At 61.5% G+C, this 25594-nt stretch overlaps 2 protein-coding genes across 3 annotated transcripts; one reads left to right on the plus strand and one right to left on the minus strand.

Annotated features, from left to right (window-relative positions):
• The first annotated feature begins 221 nt into the window (after window positions 1-221).
• Window positions 222-13300, plus strand: CIB2 (calcium and integrin binding family member 2). Of its 2 annotated transcripts, XM_059371385.1 has the most exons (6): window positions 222-328; window positions 4622-4656; window positions 8876-8987; window positions 10418-10565; window positions 12327-12522; window positions 12685-13300. In XM_059371385.1, exons 1-6 carry the CDS (start codon window positions 278-280, stop codon window positions 12704-12706), a joined length of 564 nt encoding a protein of 187 aa, XP_059227368.1. In that variant the 5' UTR covers window positions 222-277; the 3' UTR covers window positions 12707-13300. The 2 variants fall into 2 exon arrangements, with proteins under 2 accessions (XP_059227368.1, XP_059227369.1); XM_059371386.1 differs by lacking the exon at window positions 4622-4656 and having other exon boundaries at window positions 244-328.
• A 99-nt stretch (window positions 13301-13399) lies between these two features.
• On the minus strand, window positions 13400-22497 carry SH2D7 (SH2 domain containing 7). The gene is made up of 5 exons (XM_059371387.1): window positions 21735-22497; window positions 20483-20572; window positions 17912-18077; window positions 17487-17699; window positions 13400-16340 (listed from the first exon to the last, which is right to left on the minus strand). Exons 1-5 carry the CDS (start codon window positions 21908-21910, stop codon window positions 15153-15155), a joined length of 1833 nt encoding a protein of 610 aa, XP_059227370.1. The 5' UTR covers window positions 21911-22497; the 3' UTR covers window positions 13400-15152.
• Window positions 22498-25594: the final 3097 nt, after the last annotated feature.

A 25594-nucleotide genomic window follows, 5' to 3' on the forward strand; every position in this document is an offset into this window, starting at 1 on the left:
GGCCCCACCTGGCCGGAAGTCCCGGCCACGCCCGGCCGGAAGTGTTGGCCACGCCCGGCCGGAGGCGGGAAGAGGCGGCCCCTGACGGGGTGGGCGCGGCGGCCGCAAGGCGGGGCGGAGTCGCCCGGCCCCCTCCGCGCCGCTCGCGGTCGCGCTCCGGCTCCGGCTGGCCGCGGGGCTGCGGGGCTGCGGGGCCGCGGAGCTGCGGGGCTGCGGGGCGGGTCGCGGTGGCCGCGAGCGCGGGCTGCGGCGCCCGGGCGACGGCGCGGCGGCCGCCATGGGGAACAAGCAGACCATCTTCACGGAGGAGCAGCTGGACAACTACCAGGTGAGCCGGCGCCCGCCCTCCTCTGCTCTCCGCGCCGCGCGCGGGCTGCGGACCCTGCCCCTGCTTCAGCTCCAGGCGTGACCTTGGGCCGTGACCTCGAGCCTCAGTTTCCCCAACCTCGCGTTGCGAGCGCTTTCCCGTGGGGGATGCTCGCCGGCGCGCTCGCCCGCCTTCAGCCGCCTCGCTCTGGGCCCCCGGCCTGGACGCGACCCCTGCCCCAGCCACCTGCCCAGCGCCCACCTTGGCACGGAGCTGGCGGGTCATCGAACGCGGGCTGGAGGGAGGGTCCCCTATCCCAGGAAGCAGCCCAGGAGAGTGGGGTCCTGTCCTCGGGAGCGAGGCGCAGCTGCCCGCAAATGCAGTTCTGAGTTGGGGCCGCCTTGTTTACCCGTAGGGGCCCTTCCCGCCGGTCCAGCGTGGAGGTAGTTGCTGCAGGAAGGCGGGCCAGTACCAGTCCACATCTCGTGGTCCCCAGTCCCCCAGCAGCCACCCCCTAAGACCCTTCCAGGACCTCCTGCCCAGAGTCACGGGAACTGTCCAGACCAGGTGTCCAGAGCCCTCGCACCGGTGGGTGCAGGACGCGGGCGCAGAATGGGGTTCAGGAGGAAGGCCCAGCCCTGACGCCGGGGCCCTGGCCAGCCTCCCAGGCCCCTTCCCTGCTCTGCCCACTTCAGCCACCCCCGACTATCCACAGCGACCGTGATGCGCCAGCTCTTTCTCCCTCCCTTTGCCTGCGTTTTTCCTCCTCCAAGGCCCAAGGCGATGCCTCTTACCCCACTCCCCCCGGGCAGGGGGCCCTGGTTGTGCTGTGGGAGCCATGAGGCCGCCTGCTGCCTTTCCCAGCAATTAGTTTGGTGGTGGGCTGGACGTGGGAGCCCTCCGATGTGGGCAGAGGTAAAACAAAGGCCCCGACTGTCAGTAGTGGTTGTCAGCTCCACGTGAGGCCCTGGGAAGGCGCAGGGAGCCGCAGTCACGGCCGGCTGCCGGGTACCAGGCACTGGAACGGGTCCCTCACAGCCGGGTGCTTTTCAGCCCCGTTTCACAGAAAAGTAAGCAGAGGCTGAGGCACCATTCAGGGCTCTAGCCCAAGGCTCTCTGCATTCGTTTGGGGGCAGGGACTGTGGGTGCTCTTGGTCTTGGAGGCTGGCCAGCCTCCCGAGAGAGGTCCTTAATGCAGGCAGCTCCTGGGGAGGGCCCTGGTGGGCGGCGGAACACCGCGGGGAAGAGGAGCTTTTGCTTCGCAGGATTCAGCGAGAGTGGCTCACTTGTGCAGGAGGCATTCCTGGGGCAGGGGGCCACATGGTCACTGGCGATTAGTAGGGACACTGCTCAGTAGTGAAGAGTGGCCCGGTGTGGCTGGGAGCCTGGGTTTCCACGCAGACCAGCAGGTATTGGGTTACGCTTCTGAGCCAGGCCCAGGGCTGGGTTGTGATCCTCCCGCCACAGCCAGGCAGGCTGGGAGAAATGAGAGCCGAAGAGACCTGAGAGCCCCCAGCCCCCTCCCTCGGCTGTCCAGCCAGTCAGGGCCCCAGTTACAGCCACCTACCCGCCCCTCTTCAGCTGCAGAAACCTGAGAGCCCCAGCCCTCCCCCTCTGCAGGTGCCAGTGATGCCCAAGTTCAGGTTTCTCTCAAAACTTTTCTGCCTTCCTGATCAATCAATCCATCCCCCAGGCCTCTCCCTCCCCAAAGCAGGGCTCCCTGCCTTCCCCTGAACCCACCGCTGCCGCTCCGTCCTGGCTCTCTGCTTGCACTCGGGCAGCCCATGATTTCAGCCCTGAGCAAGTCCTGTAACTCTCCTGGGAACCCGCCTCTGTCTCCGCCTAAGGATCCAAAGCAAGACAAGAATTGGAATGTGGCTACAAAACCTTTCCTTTGCCGACACCACTAGCCTACTCAGAACCCTGAGAAGCTTTTAAGGTTCCTGCCATATTCACCCCCTGGGGACTGCTTCCTGCCACGGGTTTCAGGCAGATAAGTCAGCAGCAGCAGAAGCAGACTGTCCGCTGATGTGTGGCTTCACGGCAGCTTTGCTGGTGCTCAGAGGCGGGCGAGGTTAGGGGAGGCAGGGTCAGTGCCTTCACGGACACCTTCTGCAGCCAGTGGGAGGTCTACTTGCAGAGGCCTGGTTCCTCGTCCCATCTGCACGTATTGAGCACCTGTGGTGCGCAGGGCATCAGCACACACAGTGGGAGCAGGATGCGGTCACGACCACTGCTCGTGAGTGGACCCTACAGCAGTAGGCCATGATCAGGAAGCACAGAGGACCGAGCTGCAGTCAGCCCTTCTGGGCTGCATGTACAGCTAAGAGCAAACCATCAACTTCACGGAACCTCAGTCTTCACATCTATAGAATGGGGAGGTAATGCCTTTCGCCCCGGCCCCCCATCGGCTAGTGGTGAGGACTGAACAGAATTGGATAATCGGAGCCCCACGGACCAGGCCCAGTCGAGGTGTGGCTCTCAGCCTGGGATGTGTATGCAGGCATCAGAGTAGCTTTGAAACTGATGCCTGGCTCTAGCCCTGGGGATTCTGCTTTAATGGATCTGTTCCTTGGGGCTGCTGGGGCTAGAGCTAGTGGTGGGGCCGGGGCCGGGGCTGCTGGGAGAGGGCACAGGAGGTTAAACAGCTCCCCAGCTGATTCTGCTCTAGAGCTGAGGCCCTCGAGTTCGCAGGCATCAGCACCACTGAAGCCGGAGGATCTAAAAATGCAGATTCCCCCCCCCCCCCCCCCCCCCCCCGCCTTGGGTTTGTGACTCAGTAGGTCTGGAGTGGAGCCTGAGAGGCGGGTGCTGCCCATCCAGGCACCACACCTTGAGCACCTTTGAGGGGGACAGATGTAAGTGGTTTGATAAGGGACCAGGATCATATGAGAAACTTTTGCATCTTTGCCTGTAGGGCCCTGGGTCTGGACCCACGTACTCTTCAACCCAGGGCAGAGAGCAAGGAGAGGAAGACAGGATAGGCCAGGACGCAGAGACCAGAAGCCAGGGCCTCTCCCCGTCGGTGGTGATGCTGACACGCCCGCCAGCCTTGGCCCTTCTCACTGGGCACCTTCAGGCCGCAAAGCCAGCCCTGGGGCTGAGGGGGCTCTGTACCTGGACGACTCAGCTGGGCAGCCTTTGGGACCTGCTCCTGAGATCTGGGGGCTTGAGGAAATCAGTCCACACAGTCACCGCCTGTGTCTGGGGCCTGCGGGACAGGGCGTTCTCTCTCCATGCTTGTTGGGGTGGGGGGCAGACAGAGGAGCTGGGGGCCACAGCAAAGCCTAGCCCTCCAGGAGAAGCTCCTAGGTTCCTAGAAGGCCAGGGCAGCATGAGGGCTCTTAGTCCAACTCTTGGGTAGCAGCATGTGGCTCAGAAGGACCGACTGACTACGTGTGGCCTGGAAATGCCCACCCGTCCCCCTCCTCAGCTCTCCCAGAGGCGCCCAGTGGGCCTGTCCTCAGTGTGCAGTCCAGCTGCCCCGGCGGTCTCAGGTCCTGTCCAGGGCAGCAGCCGCGAGCCCCTCGTCGGCCCGCTCTGTGCAACATACTGCCTTGGGGTCTCCGGGCTCTACAGAGCCTCAGAGGCCGCCTGCGCCCATGGGCAACAGTGAGTAAGGACAGACCACAGGGGTGAGCACAGGAGCCTCTGCTGCTGGGATCTTCACGCCGCTGTACTTCCCACCGTGGCCTGGCCTGGTAACCGACTGCATCACGGGGCAGGACATCCAGAGCAAGGCGGGGACAGCTGAGAGGAGTTTATGACCAGGAGACCTTAGGACCCGTGTGCTACCCCCACCCTGAGAAGCACCTGTATGAGGGTCCCTGGTAGCCTCCACCCTTGATTCTGTCTGGGTGCCACCAGCCCCTCCCTGCCTGCCTGCCTCCTCGCCCGTCCTGCCCCACACCCCGGCTTCCCTGTGTGACCCCAGCTCTTCTGGTGGCCTCAGAGGTCAGGGAGATGCTGGGGTTTCCCCAGCCTGTGGACCTCGGACTCCCCCTCTCTGCACCAAGGCTAAGGAAGACGAGCCGCTGCGGCTGAGGCCCTCGGGCCCTTGCTCCAGCTTGTCTCCCAGCCCCTCTCCGTGCTGTCCCGCCAGGCAGTCTGCACCCGGTGACCTCTCCGTCTGCCCATGAATGCTGCTCAACACCATGTACACAGTCCCCCTGGCCAGGACAGAAGCTTCGGGAAGCAGCGGCTCTTGGCCAGGGGCAGGGCGGGGCGGGGGGGAGCGGTTTGAGTCTGCGAGATCCCGAGGGAGAAAAGATCCTGGGACTTGCAAGGGACTGTGTGTGTGTTTTCCCTTTGCAGGACTGCACCTTCTTCAATAAGAAGGACATCCTCAAGTAAGTGCGGCTTCCGTCCCTCCCCCAACCCCGGCGCGGGGACAGGGCGGGGCTGGCCCTCGCGTGGGCTGGCTGTGCTAGCTGGACCTGAGGAGGAGCGTCGTGAGCTCAGGCGGCGGTGAACTGGAGAGCTTGCCCCGCCTGCACCCAGGCCCCTGTGCCAGGAGCCGAGCTCTCCGCCGCTCTGGTCCTGCACACCAGGCGCTATGGTGGGTGGTTCCAGGCTCTTTCACTTAATCCTTGCTGTGACCGTGTCAGAGGAGAACGCTTTTCTCGCCACTTTGCAGGTGGGGCTCAGCAGTCGGCCAGAGTCACAGAGCCAGGCACTCAAGACCCGGCCTTCTCCCGCAGGCCCCTTGCTCTGTCCCCGTGGCCTGGCATCTGTCAGGCCCTCTGGCCCTGGCATCTGAGGGCCCTCTGGCTCGGACTCTGATGGCCTCCTGCTCCTGGGAGGCCCAGAAGTCAAGGCCATGGCCTGCATCCCCACACCACCCCTGAGCTGCCCACCCGCGGCTCTTCCCTTTCTTTGGGCCTGTCACTCATGGCCTTGCCACAGATCCAGGCTCTTCAAACCATGTTCTAATTCGTCTGTTTGGCAGCTACGGTTTGGGTTATTGTTTTAGTTTACTTACTGTTCCCGGCGTGCTAGCCCCAAATGTGGACCGCCGGCCAGTCCGCAACTTCCACAAGAATCCATCCCTCCCGGTGCTTTCCAGCGCCATCTGTCAGGGACCGCCCTTCTGTAGACGGGCACTGTCTGCGTCCCCCGGGGGACCTGCTGTTCCTGCCAGCTGTCTCCACACCCAAGGGGCAGACAGCCACAGAGGCCTCTGCTCCAGGCCTGCGCCCACTCTCCTGCCTTCATCCTGCCCAGCAGACTTCTGAGTCTGGTTGGCGTGCTCTTGCATGACCCTGTTGCAGACTAGGGTTAAGGTTGTGGTCACTGTTTGGGAAAATGGTGACATCATTGTCACCGTTACGGGTTCCAAGGAGGAAAAGAGCAGCACTTACCCCACCACCTGAATGTTTCCGATTTTTTTTTTCTTCTTAAGATTTTACTTACTCATTTGACAGACAGAGATCACAAGTAGGCAGAGAGGCAGGCAGAGGGGTAGGGGGAAGCAGGCTCCCCTCTGAGCAGGGAGCCTGATGCGGGGCTCAATCCCAGGACCCTGGGATCATGACCTGAGCCGAAGGCAGAGGCTTAACCCACTGAGCCACCCAGGCGCCCTTGAACGTTTCCTACTTTTTACACACTTTGAGTTTATTTCATACTTTGTTGTTTTGGGGAGTCTTGGTGGGGGTTTTTTCCCCTAATTGTGAATTAGGTTTCTTATATATAATTTTTGAATAGGCTGATGACGGAACATAGAAAACTATTTGGCGCTGGATGGCTGCTGAGCCATTTCTCCTTGGTAGTTTTTAAACTGACAATTTTTGGTCTGGCAGATAACCTGCTTCCTCCTTTCCAGTACTTCCATACTCCGCCTATGTCCCTGACTGGTCGCAGAACCCTGTGCTCTCAGGCGGATGCTGTGTGACGACCGCGTCCCACACTCCCGGGGTCTCCGCTAAGTCACTGTTTAAGTATGGGGCTGGGCGCTGGTGTGAAGCAACCCTTTATTTCCGTGTTACTAAGCATAGGGAGCTTTATTATTGATAAAAATTGATACTTCATAAATACTTGTGTTAACAAACACTCTACAACCGGAAGCCGTTGGGCAGTGGGTTTGGTCGCAAGCGGCAGCCCCGTCCTCCTGTTCCCGTGCGCCCCCGTCGTGCGGGCACCGTCAGTGTGAACACGGCCTGCGGACGTCTGGGGATCTTCCCCGTGTCCTTACAACCATCCAGTCGTAAATGCAGCTGCCAAGTTAATAAAAATGGTTTCTAACCTATTGCTGTGACGTGGGGTCCCAGATTTTCGGACACCCGTGTATTCCTGGCAGGCCTCCTCCATGGTCCGAGTGCATGAAGCTTCCAACTCCGTTGGACTTGGCGTGGGCGCATCTTGTAAGAGCCGAGCACCTGTGTGTGCGCCGTCGGCCCGTCCTTGATGCCGCCCACTGGGGTCAGAGGACAGGGTGCTTGCTAACTTTCTGAGATGAGCAGGGAGGCTCTGACCTGTTTGCCCTGCACGCTGAAGCACGCCCCACAGGGCAGGGGTCCGTCGTGCCGAAGCCTCCAGGAGCTCAGCGGGCCCTGCCTTGGGACGGGGTAGCAGGGATGCACTTCCTTGTTCCGAGTTTCTCCCACAGTGATTCAGCCTTCCCAATTCTCTTCAAGTTTTCCTAAAAAGAAAAAAATGGCCATGTCACTTTGTCCTAGAGTCAGGGTGGAGGTTGGCCTCCCCCCACAAGGGGACACGCTACCCTGCCAGCCCTGCGCCCCTCTCCCCAGTTCCTCCTGGTGGGGTGCGGCTGAGGTCCTGCTGGCTTCTGTAGTGCTAGCCTCCTTGAGCCCCACGTGTGAGGACAGTAGGACAGTCCCCATTTTCTGATAGGGAAGTTGACTCACCCCAGGGTCAGACCACCAGCCAGCGAGGTGCGGTCTCTAGCCACCACCTCACTTGACCCCATGTGACCTTGGAAGGGTCAGGTGATGCCCAGGAGCATGCAGCATTATGCCCCAGCATGTCCAGGGTCAAGGGCAGGGGGACGGGGGCATAATGTGACAGTTGGAAGTTGAACACAGGGTTGAGTACTCCACCCCAGCTGCCTGAATTGGGGTATGGAAGTCCTGGCTCCGTGTTTGGGGACAGTAATTCCGAAAGCACGAGCAAAGAAAGCCCTTAAGTGCGCCAGGTCGGGAGTCCAGCTTGGTCCGGTTACCCCGCTGTCTGCTCACGTGCCCCCAGCCAGGGGACGGGCCTCAGCTTGTTTCCCTCCAGCGCTGTGTCTCAGCCCCAGAGCTTCATTGTGATTTCGGGATGTTTACGGGAACCTGTGGCCAGCAGGGCAGGCTTGTGGCACTTTGCTCTGCCTGTGCCCTGCTTGGACTCTGAGCCAGGTGCTGCTGGGCTGGGAGGAGCCCAATGGTTGGAACCTGGAGCGCCTTGGGTTCGAGTCTGGGCCCCACCACTCACTGGCTGGTGTGCTGGGTGGGCACTTAACCCTCGAAGCCTCAGTTTCCTCCCCGGAAACTATGGAGAGGGTGACACCTGCGTCTTGGGGTGGTGTGGGAGTGACCTTGAGTTGTCCACACGGGGCACTGACCCGGAGCAGGGCACAGAGTGAGCACTTGCTAGACAGAGCTGTCGTCACCTGGGGGAGCCAGATGCACACTTCCACGCTCTGCTGGAGAGGACTGGGTGGTTGCTGACAGGCCTGCCACAGGGTCTACCACTTGCAAGCAGACCTGGCTTTGGGGGCGCAGGGCAGGTGTGGCCAGGAGCTCTGGGGCCACTTTGATGCCACTCCCAACAGTCCTGAGCCTCACCTTGGGCAAGGGACCTGCCTCAGTCCCTGCTCAGTGCCCCACACTTGTCCCCCATAAGTTGTTCTTGTCTGGGCTTGGGAGTTGGGTGTTATTGTCTGCAATGTTAGGGGCGTAGACACAGAAACACAGGGCAGAAGAGGCCCGAAGAGCCAAGAAAGGGCCTCCACCTGAGTGCTAGACCGTCCAGGGAGGTGCGAGGAGGTCCCACACGGCCCAGGGTCCATAGGGGCTTCCTGTGGATGTGGGAGTAGGTGAGGGTGGGGGAGGCTGGCAGCTGTTCCAGAGACCAGGCCTCGCAGCCCGACTTGAGGCAGGGGCAGCCAACAGCCCAGGTCTTAGCAGCTTTGGGGCCGCAGAACGGTAAAGAACTCCTGGTCTTTGTTCCCGCCATGGACCCTTAGAGTTGTAGTTGGGGGGTCCTAGACAGATGGCTTCTAGCCTCCTCAGGCCTCGGTTTGCTGAGCTGTGAGCTGGGCCTGCAGTGTATCTGCATGGCCAAGGGGACGTGCCTAGCACATAGAAGACCCTTATGGGAGCCCAAAGGGGAACACAAAGGTCTGGTTGTGGACCCTGCAAGTGGGGCCTGGCCTGCGGGGGATGGTGCAAGGGTCCAGGACATGACCTGGTTATTGGCCTCCCTCACAGGTCCTAGCCCTGTGGGCAGAGCAAGGGCCGGGGTGGGGGAGTGTGCCATGCACAAGACTGGGGTACAGGGTGGGCCGCACTGGCTGCTGGGGGCTCCGGGGTGCACCCCTCCAGCTCCTCCCCTCTGCCTCCCTTGCAGGCTCCACGCGCGGTTCTACGAGCTGGCCCCCAACCTCGTCCCCATGGACTACAGGAAGAGCCCCGTGGTCCACGTGCCCATGAGCCTCATCATCCAGATGCCGGAGCTCCGGGTACGCGCGAGGCTGCTGCCGCCGGGAGGGGCTGGGACCCCAGCTGAGGCTGCCCTGCCCTCCAGGGCTTACCTGCTCCATGCCTGCCTGCTCCCCTATACCCTGAATGCACGGGCTGGCGTGCGGGGGTGGCGCGGGGGCTGCGCTCACTCCCCTGCCCCTTGTGCAACAGCCAGGCAGCTCTTCAAGGCAGAGTATGTCTGCTCTCTTCTTTTGTAGGATTTTTTTTTTTTTTTTTTTGAGAGGGAGTGAGCGAGCAGGAGGAGAGGGACAAGTGGACGCTGAGCACAGAGCCTGGCACGGGGCTCCATCTCGTGGCCCTGAGATCGTGACCAAGCCCAGTCCAAGTGTCCCACGGTTAACTGACAGAGCCCCCCAGGCACCCGCTTGTGTCTGCCTTTGTCGACGGCTCTTCTGTCTCCGCCTTGTCTGGCTTTGGCCTCTCGCCTCCGGCCACCCCCCATCACCCTTCTCAGACCTGCCGATCTTGTTAGAAGGCCGCTTGGGGTCAGCATGTCTGGGTGGCGGGGGCGAGATTCCGTTGACCCGCGGACGCTGCTGGACCTCAGACCACATGTATGTTTGATGGGAAAGTTTCATTTCATGAGTTGCAGTCCCCGCCAGTGGTAAGGGAGACTGGTGTTCGGGGCACATATGCATCCCTCTGTGAGATGTTGCCAGGAGCCCCTGGCCAAGCCTTGAATGTGTGACTCAGGGTCAGGGCACCATGTAGCGTCCTTTCTGGTCTCTGTTCCAGCTGTGACCTCTATCCTGAGGGACAGTGAAGCCCAGGCTTGGCCCTGGCATGTGCCTGCCAGCCTAGAGAAGGGCCTGAGCGCCGGCCTGGAGGTCACTGCAGGGGCGTGGGGCACTCTGGCCGCTACGCAGGTGGTTTCTGAGTCTCCTTGGCCCGGCACAGAGTGGGGGCGGCCAAGCCCACTTGGGGTGGGGACTCCAGGAAGAGGGAGCCCCGGAGACCTGGGACCAGAGGACGGAGTTGGGGTGTGGCTCCTGGAGTGGCAGGCCCCCGAGCAGGCTGACAGTGGCCTGGGTTCTGACTAGCCCCCCCCCTGATTCTTGCCATTTGTCCGCTTCTTTCTCCGAGCCTTGGGGGCCCCACTTCTGCCTCCCATGACCTTGGCCTGACCTGGCCTAGCCCAGGGCTGTCTGAGACAAGAGGGTGTCTGGTGAGCACAGCTTGGCCTCACCAGCTCCATGCTCGTCTGAGAAACGTGACCGGAGGAGCCCGGGCGCCTGGCCGCGCACCGCCCCCCAACCCCCATCAGGCTTTATTCATCCCCTCACACACCAGCCGAGCTGTGCCGGCGGCCGTGGGGGCTCACTTGTCCGAGGCCACACAGGCCTAGTGGTCTCTCTGGAGTCTGCCCAGTACCCTGTGCCCACGCGACCGCTGTGGCTGTTTCCTGCAGGAGAACCCCTTCAAGGAAAGGATCGTGGAGGCTTTTTCTGAGGACGGCGAGGGGAACCTCACCTTCAACGACTTTGTGGACATGTTCTCTGTGCTGTGCGAGTCGGCTCCACGGGAGCTCAAGGCTAACTATGCCTTTAAGATCTACGGTGGGGGCCTGGGGGGTCCCTGGGGGGGTCCTGGGGGCGGGGGTTGTGTTTGGGGATGCGGGGTCCTGGGGGCTGTCTATGGACAGGCGTGCCCAACGGACAGAGCAGCAAGGAGGTGCCAGGCCTCCAGGAGCAGAGACCCAAGCAGTGTGAGCCCAGGGAGGTTGCAGGTCAGGCTACAAGGAGCCAGCCAAGGAGCTTGGACCAGGCACCTGGGGCTCTGGGGCCACTGCAGGCTTTGGGTGGTGGACGTGTACACTAGAGGCCAGGGGCTGGAGAGGGCACCTGGGCCAGGCAGTGGGGCTCCCGGGCTGCGGTCACACCAGGCCCCAGAGGAGAGAACTTGGCACAGCTGGCCTGTACCCCCATGGGGACACCCAGTTCCAGGGCAGCTCAGCTGGGCCTGAGCTACAAGAGAACTTGTGTGTCCCAGCACCTTTGACCAGCCTGTGGCTCTGGGCCTCTCGGACTTTTTCCTTTTGTAGCCACTGTGCTGCTCTCCAAGGCCTGGTCTCGGTGCACGCAGAACCCCTGTGTGTGTGTCAAAGCACGGCAGCCGCGGGGGCCCACCCTCTTCGCGCCACGCCCCACTGCACCCGCCACCCTCTAGCCTCGGACCCCTGGCAGCACGCGTGGGGCATGCTGTTGTCTGCCCGTGAGGGTCGTGGGGGGCAGGTGGGGACAGATTCAGGGGTATCCAGACTCTGCTGCCCCAGCTGTGGGACAGAGTGGAAAGGCCAACTGGGACACGGGCTTTGGTGTTGGGGAGAGTCGCGTCAACGGTCACCCCCTTCCTGGGCCTTAGCTCCTTCCCATCAAAGGGGCACAGGAATCCAGCCGGCCGGGCAGCCAGCACGTCTCTGCAGAGCTTTCTGGGTGCCCCTTCGGGAGCTGAGGGAAATCCTACCCATGTCTGCCCACCAGTCCTGAGATGGGCCGTGCGGGTACCTGTTTAGGGGCTGGGCTCAGGGTCTAGCCCTGACCAGGGGTGTCCCTTTGGGTCACATGCCCTCTGCAAGACCCTGTTTCTTCACATGTGCATGACCTGGACCCACCAATCCGCTGCATGGGTGGTGCCAGGAGGCAGAGCCCCTGCCATTCCTGCGGGCCGCCACACTCATCCCTGCCGTTCGTGTCAGGGTGCGGCCAGCGGCGGGGTCCCTGTAACCTAGAAAGCCCCCCAGAGGTGGTGTTTGATCTGAAACCTGAGGACAAATGGGAATTTGCTGGACAGACCAGTGGGAGGGTCGGAGATGTGGGAGCTGAGCTAGACGCGGCGTGCAGGGTGTCGGGGTCACTGCTGCGAGCCAGGTGGCTGTACTTGGAGCAATGGTAGTGCTGTCTGCCAAGTAGACTGGAGCCATGCATCCTGCTCTGCACGGCGACCAGCCTGGGCCTCCTTTGAGGGCTCCCGAGTCTCCTGACCACCGCCACGCCTGGCAAGGGGCCGCAGGAGGCCACATGGTGCTTTTGGGAGAACGTGGCCATGGTGGATGAGCACTTAGCGGCAAACACACCTGTCCTGATTCCCCTCCACGCAGCACTCTGCCCTTGGCTCGGTGGCTTGGCCTCCTGGGCCTCAATTTCCTCTGCTCCAGCGGGAGCACAGGGCCCACTGTCCCAAGCCTCAGACTCAGACTTGGAAGGGTCTCAGGCCAGGTTTGGACCGAGGACCATCACAGGGTCTTACGGGGTCATGAGTGTCGACTCCTCAGATGTGCTATTTGGCCTGGGCCTGAGCACCCCTGCCCCCGCCCGCAGACTTCAACACGGACAACTTCATCTGTAAGGAGGACCTGGAGCGCACGCTGGCGCGGCTCACCAAGTCCGAGCTGGACGAGGACGAGGTAGTGCTCGTGTGTGACAAGGTCATCGAGGAGGCCGACCTGGACGGCGACGGCAAGCTGGGCTTCGCGGACTTTGAGGACATGATTGCCAAGGCTCCCGACTTCCTCAGGTGAGGCCTGGCGGCTGGGGCTGGGGTTTCCGCCGACTGCTGGGCTCCCGCTCACCCGCCCTCCCCGGAGGTCAGCTGTGTCCTTTGCATCCTCCTATGGGACCATGCCCTGGGCCGGGGGCCAGTGGGATTTCTGCTGAGGGGCCCTAACTCTCTTTCTAGCACCTTTCACATCCGGATCTGAGAACACTGGTGAGGGCGCGGGGGCCCTGAAGCTGACCCTCTGGCTGTCCTGTCTACACGAGTGTGACCTCCGAGCTGCCCGGAATAGAGGCTGTGGCCTCTGGGTTTAGACCCACCAACATTTCCTCGGCCCTTTCAGCAAAAAATTCCTTAACCAGGGAAGGGGGGTGTGGGGAGCAGGGCCCTGCCATAGGCCATCTGTCTGGGCCCCCAAGCCCTCCAGACCCCCGTCCTCTCCCCGTCAGAAGTGGCCCCACTAGGAGGGGACAGCAAGACCTCACAGGGCAAGGGCTCCAGATGTGTCCCAAGTCCTGGGCGGGTGTCCCGGTCACCCAGGGCAAAGTGAAACGGGAAAGGTTTCATGAGCTATGCAAAACTCACAGCTGGGCTGCCCCCCTGGCCCCCCCAATGTGAAACTGTGTGGACAGTGGGTCAAGGGCTCTGTCCCTGTCCCTGGCTGTGAGGCCTGGGCATCCCATGTTCTGCACCACCCCCCCAAGATGTGGAATTCTCACTGGTGCGTGCTGTCCACACATTTGTGAATTCCCGGTAGTAAAGCACTTTGACGTCCCTGTGCTCTCTCTGCTGACGTTAAGACGGGCTCAGTGGTCCCTTTCTCCTGCTCCTTAAAATCCCACGTTGAGTGGGTCACCTCGGCCCAGCGTTGCCTGCCTGCTTTGGACACTCACGTTTATTTCAGTGCTTGTATTTTTGAGAGGGAAACACATTGCCTCAAACCCCCAGGTGAGCCCCACAGGAGACATTAGGTGAGAACCGTGTCCATTTCCCCTGTGACAGTAGAGCTCGTGGTGAGACTTTACGGAACGCTAACCATGAGTCCGACACGGGGCTGCTTGCCACAGGCTCCCGGGAGGCAGGGGCTCCCTCGGGCTCGCTCTTCATGGGGAGAGGCGGCTAAGGGGACATTCCCCCACAGGTGTGAGGCGGGCCAAGGCACTGAGGGACATGGGTAGGCAGGGTGGGGGCCACAGTGCTCCTTCTGGGGACGGTCAGTTTGTTTTCTGCCTCTGGGGACTGTGGGCGGGGAGCAGAAGACAAGCTACTCACCCTTACACAGGTGGGGACGTGGGGGACAGGGGAAGTGGGACACAGCAGGAAGGACCCTGGGGGACGGGGATCCAGGAGTGCCTGTATCCAGAGCTGCTGTGTGGGCCTCCTGGCGTGAGAGCCGCCCCTCACGGCCAGGACAGGTGGGAGCCAGAGGGCAGGGAAGGGTGACCTTGTCAAACGGATGGGCAGTCCACACCCGACTGGCTCCAGAAATTCTCAGGACCATGTCTTAGGTGGACCCTGGCAGGCAGGCTTGGGGTGTGTGCTGAGGGGCTAACCAGAACCTCAGGCAGCTTACTCCCCCTCTGCAGACCTTGGTTTCTCCGGCTGCAGCACAGAGGGGTTGGTGAGGGCCTGGCGGGACCGTGTGGCAGGGCTACAATAAGGCAGGGGGCAGAGAGGGCCAAGGGAGCTGCTGCTGGGAGCCCAGCGCCTTCGGGCCAGAATTCTTGCTTCAGAGGCTTCTGAACCCCGCTGCTGGGAGGGCCCCCAGCACGGGAGCTGGCTTGGGTCTCAGCTCAGAACGGCCACCCCAGCCCAGGGCCCGCCTGGGCTCAGTAAGTGGTCAGGGAGCCCAGGCCTCAGTTCATCTTGGAGATGGGGTGCTGCCCTGCCTGTGGTCAGCCCCCCGCCTCTCCGGCCCTGACACTCCCCACTCCTCTCGGGGGAGAGTGAGGGGCCGGGGAAGCCCACCGGTGAGCTGCTAGAAGGAAGCTCGGCGCTCAGGACTTGTGCTTCTTGTCGGTGAAGAGGAGCCTCCAGAGCTTGTCGGGCTGCAGAGAGGGAGGAGACACTGGGGCCTGGAGGCCCTGGGCGGAGAGAGGCGCAGCACCCGTTGGTCGCTGGGGCCCAAGCCCAAGAAAGGCCTGCTGGGAGGATTGCTGGTTGTTCATGAGCCTCATGGTGCCAGAAATGGCACAGCCAGCCCCAAACCCCGCCCTGTTCTGGGTGAAGGATGTGTGTCTTCTGAGAAGGCTAGGGGAGGAGGGGGTCTCCACAAGGTGGGACCAGAGAGGATGTGGGCTTTGCAGCGATGGGAGATGGGGGGTGGGAACTGCCATGGGATGTGGCTTCAGGGTTCCTCAAGGGCCTGCCTGCCAGCAGGGCCTGTGGTCCCAGCAGAGTCAGGACCTCTGTGGTGCCCCGCACTGCACTGGGTGCACACCCCGCCCCGGGAAGTGTGGGAAGGCCTTTCAGCAAGGACATCAGGTTTCGCTGCCCAGACCTCGAGGGTCTGCGTGAGTTGAGGTCCGAAGCCGTCCCCACGAGGAGTGGACCCTCCCTGCCCACTGGCTCGGGGTGCAGGGAGAGCGTGCTGGGGCCGAGGGTGCCTGCGCCCCGTGGGAGCCCCTGCCCTCCACTTCCCCCGCCGGTCCTCAGAGCAGAAACCCTCCATTTGACAGCTCTGCCCGGCTGTCTCTAGGCTGCATCCTGAGCAGGGGAGTACGTCTAGCCTTGCCCTCGGGCAGACAGTTGTATAGAGTAAGAGAGGGAGGTCCTGGGTCGGGTTGCTGAAGGAAAACGAGCAGTGGTCGCAGTGTTTGGGACATAGTCTCAGGAAGGCCTGCCAGCGAAGCTGCCTCCCCGGAGCCACGTGGCTGGGGGCGGCTGGGCCACAATGAGGGTCTGGCACAAGTGGTTTGGAGGGCGCCAGGACTGTTGGTCTGCAGAGAAAGCCCGCAGAAGGGCCTAGAAGACCACACCTTACATTCAAGCTGAGCCACAGCCCTTCCCACCACCTCCAAGCATATGTTACTTCTAGAAAATCCTGGGCCCCTCGGAGCAGTAGCAGTGACCCGACCTGCTCGTACATGAAGGCCACTGATCCCTCTCACCAGCAGGGGCTGGCAGCCGCCCCACCCCCCTGTGGAGCCCACCTTGTGTGTCCGTCCAGTCTCCTTGCTCCTGGCTGCTGGGATTTGTTCATAGGTGTTCCCGGGTTCAGGGAGCTCTGGGGCCCCTGAGAGTCTCTTGTAGCCATGGTCTGTGGATCCTGGTGGCCTGCTAGTTGGAGGACTGGTCCCGGGACATGGGGGCCTGGGTGAGCCCCCCCAGCGCACTGGGACCTCCGCATAGGCACTGCCTTCTTGGTCTGGCTCGTCCCCGGGCTCTGACAGGGGACCTTCTGTCTGCAGGAGCTGATAAGTGTCTGCAGAAGTGCCCTGGGAGCCGGGCTGAGCCCTGTGGCTCAGCTTTGGAGATGCCTGGCTCCAGGGGGTGGCGGAGGATCCCAGGGCCTCAGAAGCGGGGGGCAGAAGGTGGCCCCGGGCTGTGGGAGGCCCTGTGGGACCCTGCTCAGGACTCACCCCAGAGAAGGCAGGCCCCAGGCCATCAGGCCTGTTCTGACCTCCAGCCGAGAGTCTCTTGAGGGACTCCTTGCCTGGGGAGCTGGGCTGGCTGCCCCCTGGAGCTGGCCTGGGTCTGCTGGACGCCTCTGGGCCCAGGCCTAGCTGTGCCTGGTTCAGCTTCCTCGGGTCTGAGTAGATACTGTTGTTGGGGCTTCCAAAGGACTCGTCCAGAAGGGAGGCACTCCTCTCAGGGAGGGGAGGCACCTTCCCGGGGACCTGGGGACAGAAGCAGAACCCCTGGAGCGCTCTCCCATCGCTAAGATGCCCTCAGGTGAACGGGAGCTCTCGGCCAGCCGCAGCCCCTGTCCTGGCTCAGTTTACCTCACTGTCCTGTCCGTGTCAGCCCCCACACTCCGAGTCGAGTCTTTCCTTGGCATTGGAAGCCAGCAGGCACCACCCAAGTTTATCCTGCCCTGTCCTCCCTCCCAAGTGCCCCATTGGCCTCTCAGAGCCCCTGAGCCCCTCCACTCACTGCTTCCCCCCCTTCAGAATAGACTGTCACCCCCAAGGCTGTCATTTGTGTGTTTATTCCCTAAATGCCGGCTGGGCACCAACTCTGGGCCAGACATGGTTCCAGGTGCCAAGGACTTGACGGGCAGCAAGGCCTACTCTGAAGTCTGCTTTCTACCCTGGGAGATGGACAGCAGACCAGTCTGTTACATGGTTTCATGTGCCTGACACATAGGATAGCATGTCACAAGATGGTAAGCTGTCAGGTCATGATTTGTCCCATGAGTGGGATAGACAGAATGACAGGTGGGAAGGGGTCTTTCCTGTGGTCTTGGCCCTTCTGGAGAGATGACATGCAAGCAGAGAAAGGAGGGCAAGCAGCTATCTGGGAGGGAGAGTAATGCAGCAAAGGTAAAGCAAGTGCAAAGGCCCTGGGGTGGGAGTAAGATTGGCGTGTTCTGGGAAGGTGCCAGAGAGGTCGGAGAAGAGGGTGCAGAGGGGAGGTAGCAGGACCCCTAGTGAGGCCTCCCGTGGACCCTGGGAAAGGCTTCATCTTGTTTCCAAACGTTAGGAGAGGCCTGGGGTCCCTGCATGCTGTGGTCTGCTGCATAGGAGGAAAACCTCTCTGAGCCCCTCCCAGGGGTGCTGTGGGGGAGAATGTCCTCATAGACACCACCTCCCACCTCGTTCCCCTATAGTTTAGAGGAATTTCAGGCCATTTCCTGCCCATTTTCTCATTCAAGCCTCAGAAGAACTGTAGAAATGGTAAACTGAGGCAGCCCCAGCAGGCCAGAGGCAGCCCAGGGGTGGGTGAGCCCACACCTCTGAGCCTGGAGCTCAAGCCCCAAAGGCCTAGGCCAGACCTGTGGGCCTGGTGCATGCCGGACCCACTGGGCTCCCGATGCTGCTTACCGCCACGCCCCCCTCCTCCGAGAAGCTGCAGGAACTTGCATCCCGGCTCTTCTTGGTTTGGAGGAAGGAGACCTGTGGCTTGGGGCAGGGGCAGGGGCTGGCAGCCTCATCCAGGACCGCTGCTGGCGAAACTGTGACGGCTGGGTTATCCGGGCCCAGATGGGTGTGGTGGAGGCCCAGGGTGATAGCATCATATAGATCATTGTCCTCCGGCTGGGCAGTGGGGGCACAGCGGGAGCGTGGTCACGCACTCCCTGCTGACCTCCCACGGCCTGCCACGGAGGGACCCACACAGGCTCTGCAGGGCCCTGACTTCAGGGAAGGTGCTTCCTCAGCCCACCCTCCTCAAACGGGACCAGGACTCTGCGCTGAGTGCCTGGGGGCACCCCACCCCACCCCTGCACACCCCGGGTAGGGGTGCCTACCCGCGGGCAGGCAGCAGACAGGGTCTCCCCAAAGGGCTCCAGCTGCACCTCCTGGTAATGGCGTACGAGGTCGGCCAGGGTGCCGTGGCTGTGCGTGTCCCCCGACACCAGGTAGCGCCGGTCCCGCAGCTGGTTGATGACGAAGTGCCGACAGCGGTCGCTGCCCCTGTTAAGGCAAGCAGGTGTGGCCAAGGGCGGTCCAGCCTCGGCGCCAGCACCCGCCGGCCGCACAGCCCTCCGTGTGTCCCTCTGTAGCGGGACCTGGAGTCCCGGAGCCCAGCCTCGCGGGTGGCCATGCCGGGTCGGGAGCCGGGGAGTGGCTTCCAAACACGGGCCTCAGGTGGCAGGGAAGCCCCCAGGTCCGCCCGGTGGGGCGAGGGCGGCTCCCAGCGGGGCGCCACAGTGCCCGGCAAGGCGATGTTTTAGAGAATCAAAGTCCATGATGAACAGAACACCAAAATCTTCGACCAAAGCGTGGTCCGGCCCTGCACTTCCTCGGCGCGCCCCAAACCCCTGGACTCCCGGCCCCGCCCCCAGGCGCGGGTCCATGGCCGCCCTCCCGGGGGCACGTCCTCCCGGCGGGACCGACCGCTGCTGCAGTGAGGCGCCCGCGTCCGCAGTGCGCACAGCGACGGTTCCCGCACCGGAGCGCTCCCGCCCGCAGGCCCCTGTCCGGCCCCGCGCGGCTGTGGTGCGTCCCCTCCTGAAGTCCCGGGGCCTCGATCTCCCGCCCGGCTCCTTGCCCCAACCCTCCGTCTTAGAGCGACCGGGTCCGCGCCCAGCGAGCGCCCCGCCCGGATGCCGCGAGGTCCCCTGCGGGCAAACACGCGCGTCCGCCCCCGTCTCCGCGCGTCCGCTCGTTGGCAGACTCGGCTCTGCTAGGAGCGCAGCCGCCGCGGGCATCCTCGTGCCGGCTCTGGGCGCGCAGGGGCGGCTCCCGAGCCGACTGCAGCGCGGGTAGTGGGGGCTGCGGGGGCGCCGCTGTGCCGCTCCGCGGCTCGGGGCCGGTGTTCTCCGAAGCCCCTGCGAGCCGTGCGGGAGCCGAGCGGCGGAGCGCACCCTCGCCAGACCCTCGCGGCTCCTCCTCCCGCCGTGCGCTCACTTGGGCTGCGTTTGTACTTCCCGGGAGAGGGACGCCGCCGGTCGCCAGGCCCGTTGCCCTCCGGACAGCCCCGTCTGCGAAGCGCCGTCCCAGCCTTTCCTCGCTGTGTACCGCGTCGTCTCTGTCCCGTGGTTCTCCGCAGCTCCTCGCGTGTTCTGCCCTCGCTAGACACGCGCACTACGATTCGTAACTTCTCCCGAGACTTTGGTTTGTCCTTTTATTCACTTGGCATCTTCTGAAGAGCCATCTTCTGAAGTTTTCATTTTAAAGAAACCCCCGTGTCCACCCTCTCGTTCATGGTTAGTAGGTCTGGTCTTAAGGAATCTTTGTCTTTCTCGAAGTCTTGAAAATTTTTCCTGTTTTCTTTTAGAAATGTCCTGCTTTGTTTTTCTCACTCAGGGCTGTGATCCTGCTAGAATTTGTTGACTTCTGTGTATGGCGTGAGGTGGGGGGTCATTGTTTTCCATCTGGATATCTGACTGCTCCCGAGCTTCTTGCTGGAAAGACCTGCCTTTCCCCCACAGAACTACTGGGAAGCAGGTGACCACAAGCGCGGGACTGTTTCTGGACCCCAGAGTGCCCACGGGTCCATCTACCCATCATGGACCTCTGAGCAATTGTATAAGTTGGCATCCCACTCAAGTCGTGTTCAGGAAAAGGAGCCCTGATGCTGAAAAGACATTTGGAAGCTGCCGAGCTCACGTATTTCAAAGTGCTTAGGTAAGTACCTGGCACACACAAAATAACAATTCCCATTTGGGTATAACTGAAGTTTGTTTGGTCAATAGGACATTCAGCCCCTGTGCCAAGCATGTTTCAATGTGTAAACCTGTCCTACCCATTCAGCGATCCTGCTACGTCTGTACCACAGGGTTTCCACCCTACAGATGGAGAGACAGAGGTGCAGGGATACCCTCGCGCAAGGTCAGGATTGGGGCAGTCTAAGCAGGAGCCAACTTTGAATCTGATCTGAGGCCTTTGAGGTGCATGGGAGCCCCGGCCTCGCTTCCTGATGGGGAGGAGGCTTCTTCCTTCCTCCAGCTCTGCCTTCCTGTACCCAAACTCCTCTCCAACCCGGGCCTGATGTCACCACCTCCCTCGGTTTTGTGCTGGTCGTCCTGCCCTCTGTTTTGTATCGTAGCCTCATCCTTTCAAGGGTTCCCACGGGCCTCACCCGTTCAGGCTCTGTCCTTAGGTCCTCCATCCACAGCAGGACCCTGACCAAACAGCCCTGCCCTCCTGCACAAGCCCTCCTCCCCAGGAACCCGCTGCCCCCAACTCCTTGTGGCTCCCCCAATGCCCCCTGCCCACTTCCTCCGAAGGCTGCTGCCTCCCATCCCGCGGCCAGTGCTGCTCAGTACAGAGGGAGGCAAAGGGGCTGGGGGAGCCAGTGCCCAGGGAAAGCCAGGCAGTGCAGGCTGTGGGGGCAAGGCGGGCTCAGGGGCCTCGCTGACAACTCCCTCTCCTACCTGTAGGACAAGATGTAGCCAGTAGCCCGGTCGCTGAGGCGGATGAGGAAGGAGCCGAGAGCTTTGTCCCCAAGCAGCTGCTCCGTCTGCCTGGGCAGAGATGTGTAATTAAGAGGGGCCCGTGCCCGTGTGGCAGCAGCAATGAGCGGACTCAGCCTGCCCCAGAGGCCCTGCTGGCCGCCCCCTTGGGTACAGATCTCCAGCTCTCCACAGGGGACTCTCAGACCTGCAGCTGCTACTGTGGTCTGTGTATGCTTGAGCATCCAGCAAACTCCAGACTCGGGGTTGGGCTGGGCCTGAGTGCTGAGGCCCCCACGCGCCACCCTCCCCTGCAGCCTCACCGGCAGGTACAACAGCCACTGACCCTGGCTGCCCACTCTCCACCTGAATGTCTCTGTAGTAAGAATGAATCTCTATCACCAGAGATTTTTAGGTCTGGGGTCTCCTTGCCTCAGGACCACTGTACGGTTGTGCAGGCTGTGCACAACACATGTTTCTACCAGGAGAAGGTGCTGTTTTGCCCAGAGTTTGATTGCAAGGGCGATTCCTAGACTCTCATCTCCCTCCATGTCCCTTCCAGCCCGAGGCAGCTACGGCCATTTCTGAATGGAAAGTTCCAGTTCTCTTCTGGTTTGGCTGTACCTGGACCACCTGCTCGCTCAGCGCTTACCAAGTGCCGGCTCCACGCAGGGCCCGCGCCAGAGTTTGCAAGCCCAGCACTAAATGAAAGTGCCAAGCCCCTCACTCGAACATCGAGCCTCTCAAGACGGTTAGGGTTAGGGTTAGAGCCGCACACCAAGCGTGGCCAGCCCTGGTTGACGGCTGGTGCTGAGCCAGGAGCTCCAGGGGGAACCTGCCGCTCCTCTGTCTCGTGCTCAGGCTGCTGGCAGGGGCCGCACAACCCGAACGCTGGCCCCATGTCGCCTCCACAGTGGGGCAGCGCACGTCCAGGCTGGCCCAGGTCGGTGCCCACTCAAGACAGTGCTCACCCTCCCTGACGAGTGTCCGGCTTGCATGACAGAAGAGATGACAGCCCTCCAGTCCTTGGTTCTCCAGGACAGGTCCCAACGCACCCTGCCCCTGCCCTGTCCCTCTGCTAGACCACCCTCAGAGTGGCCCAGCACTCGCCTGCCATGCCCACGTGGTGCCCCTCAGTCTGCTCCCTGCCTGGCCCAAGGGGTCCGAAGAGATCCGTCTTGTCCCAGGGGGGCCCCAGGCAGCTCTCTCACGGCGGGGGACGGGGCAGCCTTACTTGCGGGTGATGAATCCGTGAAACCAGGGGGGCAGGGCTCCATCCTGCAGGATGAAGGGTGCCTGTGTCTCCGTGAACCATGTCAGGGCCAGTTCCTGCAGCTTGGCGAGGGCCTGGCTGTCCCCCACCTCCCGGGGCCCCCTCTGCAGGCACGGCTGCTTCGGGCTGCCCTCCATTCTGGCCAGCTAAGTGGAAGCAGCGGGCAGACCACCCACAGGCCTCTATATCTGTGGGCGCCCCGCTCATTTGCCTGAGTCCTTGCCCGCCCCAACGCCCAGCCACCCCCACACACAGGAGCCCTATTGTCACTGCTCCTTCCTGACTCCGGGGCGGACACCTTGTGTGGCTGGAGACACTGGGGGGAGCGTCCTATGAGCAGCGAGGTTGGGGGGTCTGGATCGCAGGAGAAACCTCAGACTTCTTGACCCCTCCCCCCAACCCCCAGCCTCTGCCTCTGCCGAAGCCAGGCCCTGGCTAAGGTCCTCAGCCCAGCAGCTCTTAGTAAAGCAGGGGCTTAAATTCCCTCAGTCCTCGTGGATGCCGCTCGTACTTGGGTGAAGTTCTGCGCTGATGACTCTCTCTCCTCTCAAGATGCATCGAGTGCCTGCCATGCGCCGCGTGCCCCGGGCCCTGGGAATCGGGTTGTACAGCGGAGAGCATCTCTCCCTCATGGCGTGGACACGGACCGTTGATAAGTCCACGTATAGAACACGGTGTCCAGTGTGATGGGCACCCCAACAGCAGCGGAGGGGAAGAGGGCGTGGCTCCTGTCCCTAAGGGGTGGGGTCAGGGGTCAAGTGGGGGTCTGGCCAGGAGCAGGCAGGTGCCCGGGGAGGGGAGAAGAGAGGCTGCTCACCTGCGGGGGGATGGGGGGTCTTTGCTGGAGGTCTGGGAGAACAGCACAGACCTTGGTGGAGCTGATGGAGAAAGACCTCGTGTCACAAGCATTTTGAGAGCCCTGTCCCAGTGTCGCTGATTTTCACCAGGGCGCCATGTGTTCTGTCATGTGCATTTAAAAGCGCAATTCTGAAAAGTTCAGGGGCATCGCCAAATCCCAAAGGGGAAGCTGGGGGAGCTGGGGTCTGACGCAGAGGCGGTCTGCTGCCCAACCGAGGTCCGGCACGTATTCAAATGCAAAGAAATGTGTTTTTATGATTTTCCATGAAGCACTCTCTCCCCACCTCCCTTTCAGGCACTGCTCTCCTGGGCAGAACCAGGTCATTTGCATAGGAAGACAAAGGTGTTTTGTGCCCTACTGACCAGGGTGAGGATCCCCAGTGGGGCCAACAGGCCAGAGTCTGTATCTGCTCAGATGACAGGTGAGGCCCAGGTCTGGGGCCATCGGGGGTTCTGTGAGGGGCTGTGGGAGGGTGCTCTCTGACAGCGTCGCAGACCCTGCTCCTCAGTCCCCGCCATGGTCACCTGCGGGGACACTGGTGTGCCCGTGCCCCTTCAATTCTGCTGCCTGGGGCGCCAGGAGGGGCTTGGCCTGGGACCCTGGTCCCCGCTGGCTGGCTCTGCAGCTCTGAGGTCAGTCCTAAACCTCACCACCTCTTGGTGCCCTCGTCTATATAAATGGAGGGTAGAAACCACCCAGGTAGGGTTTGGGGCGTCAGAAGCCTGTGCACGCAGGCCGGTGGCTGGAAGGGACGCACGTGGACCAGAAACGTCAGCCCCTGCTCCAGGTGTCTGTCGGATCGACACCTCCTGGTGCGGGTTCTCCTCCCAAGGTCACGCTCCCCCTGGAGGACCCGTACCGGGCAGCAGGCCATCCCAAAGGGGATCCTGCCAGAGGGTGCCCAGTCTGGCCTGCCCTCCTAGAGGCCACCCGAGGTCTGTCCGGCTGTCCTGACTGGACACCCAGCTCCAGCCCCGCACATCTCCTTTCCTGAGCCCGTGCAGTGGTGGCAGGAGCCCAGCATGGCCTCCTGAGTGAGTCCTAGCGCTGTTGTTCGTGGACATAACGTCTTCATGCCCTTAGTTATTCCGTTAGTGGCGTGGATATGCCCCCCGACACGAGGGCGCGGAGCACAGGGCGCAGAGCACAGCGCGTGGAGCACAGGGCGCGGAGCACAGCGTGGAGCACAGGGCGCGGAGTACAGCGCGCGGGGCACAGGGCGCGGGGCACGGAGCGTGGAGCCCAGGGCACAGAGAACAGCATGGAGCACAGCATGGAGCACTGCGCGTGGAGCACAGAGCTCAATTCTCTTCTCTCCATCATCTGCTCCGTTCTCTAGTCTGTTCTGTGCCTGGGACAGGGCTTGGCACAGTTGCTTGCCCAACAGGCACATTTCATTTAACTTAAATTCTTTACTTAGGTTTCACTTAAATTCGAGTTAGTCAAGATACAGCGGGTCATTAGCTGTGAGGGTAGAATTTAGCGACCCATCACTCGCGTGTAACACCCAACACTCATTCAATAGGCATGTTTTAAATTATCATCCAGGTACAGGATACACCCACATGGCATTCAAAAATAAAAAATATAAGAAGGTATCTGTACCGGGGCTTTCCGCCCAAGCATTAAAACCCATGCCCCAGGTCCTTCTCCCTCCCATGGGGACCCAGGGCCGCCCCCTGCCAATGTCCTTCCTGGGTTTCCCTGTGCACAGCCGCCTTGATCCGCACATTCTTATTCGAAGGGCAGAGTGCCAGGCGGCGTTCTGTGCGTGCACAGTGTTTCGCTTTATGAAACAATCCGGGCCCCGTCCTGGAGCCCTGCCCGTAGGGGGATGCCTGGGTGCCACGTGGGCTGCAGCCATGGGACATTCCCGCTGTGGCTGCACTGTATGCTTCTCACTTGATCTCTTCTAATGTTCCTCTATTTCAACGTCGTGGCAGTGGAAGGCCTCATGCACACTCAACCTTGCACAAGCCTGAGAACACCCACAGAACAGTCTCCCATGGGGCCCCTCCACTCAAAGGGGGCTTGCTCTGTAGTTTTGACAGATGTTGCCAAATTGCCTTCTTTCGGGGTCGTATCCATCTGTGCTCAGTGGAAGTTGGAGGAGTGGGAAGATGCGTGCATAATATTTTCAAGCTCAGTCATTTTGGGTCTCCCGCTGGCAAGGAACACCGGGGGGGGGGGCTGATGCTGGTTGAGAGAGGTCCCCAGTATCACTAGGACTGTTTGGCCCCTTGATGCTGCTGAGCAGCTTTGTTTCTGCATGGCCACAGGTGTGGAGGGGGCCCGAGCAATGCCCTCGGGGCCCCCCGCTCCCACCCAATGCACTTTGCAGCCACAGGAGGATGGCCAGGTCCTAGAAACGCAACAAGGGCCAGTAAAAATGTCTGGGACCTAAGCGAGGAAACAGCCCCTCAGCCCGCACCAGTGTTGGCTCCAAAATCCAGAAAGAGAAAACCTTAAAATCGCAATAAATAAGTGTGTACGCAAATGTCTGTACAGTGCAGAATTGCATCCGCTTTATTAAGGGTTCATAAAGGAGTCCTCCCACCCGGAACGGTTTGGAGGTCAGATGGTCCCCCGCAGAACCCCCAAGTGCGCAGGAAAACTGCTAAGAAGTGATCACCAGCCGCCAATTTAATGAATTCTCAAAGCCAAATCATTCCAAAACAAAATCATGAAAATAGCATTTTCCCAAAAGTTCAAAGCAAACACACACACACACACACACACACAAACACACACACTCACACATTTTTAAAATAGTGTAAAATGAGACTGTTATTTCAGAATCATATGTACATATCTGCTAGGAAGTGAAACGGAGTCTCCACAGACTGTCTTGGACCGAGCACCCCCGCTCTGGCCTTCGGGCGTGCTGTGGAGGAAAGGGAGACCCTCCCCTCGCGCCAGCGGCCTCCCCGTGCGCCACCTCTCGGTCTTAGTGTCAAGAACA

The sequence above is a fragment of the Mustela nigripes genome, chromosome 13, assembly GCF_022355385.1.
Source record: "Mustela nigripes isolate SB6536 chromosome 13, MUSNIG.SB6536, whole genome shotgun sequence".
Taxonomy (NCBI): domain Eukaryota; kingdom Metazoa; phylum Chordata; class Mammalia; order Carnivora; family Mustelidae; genus Mustela; species Mustela nigripes.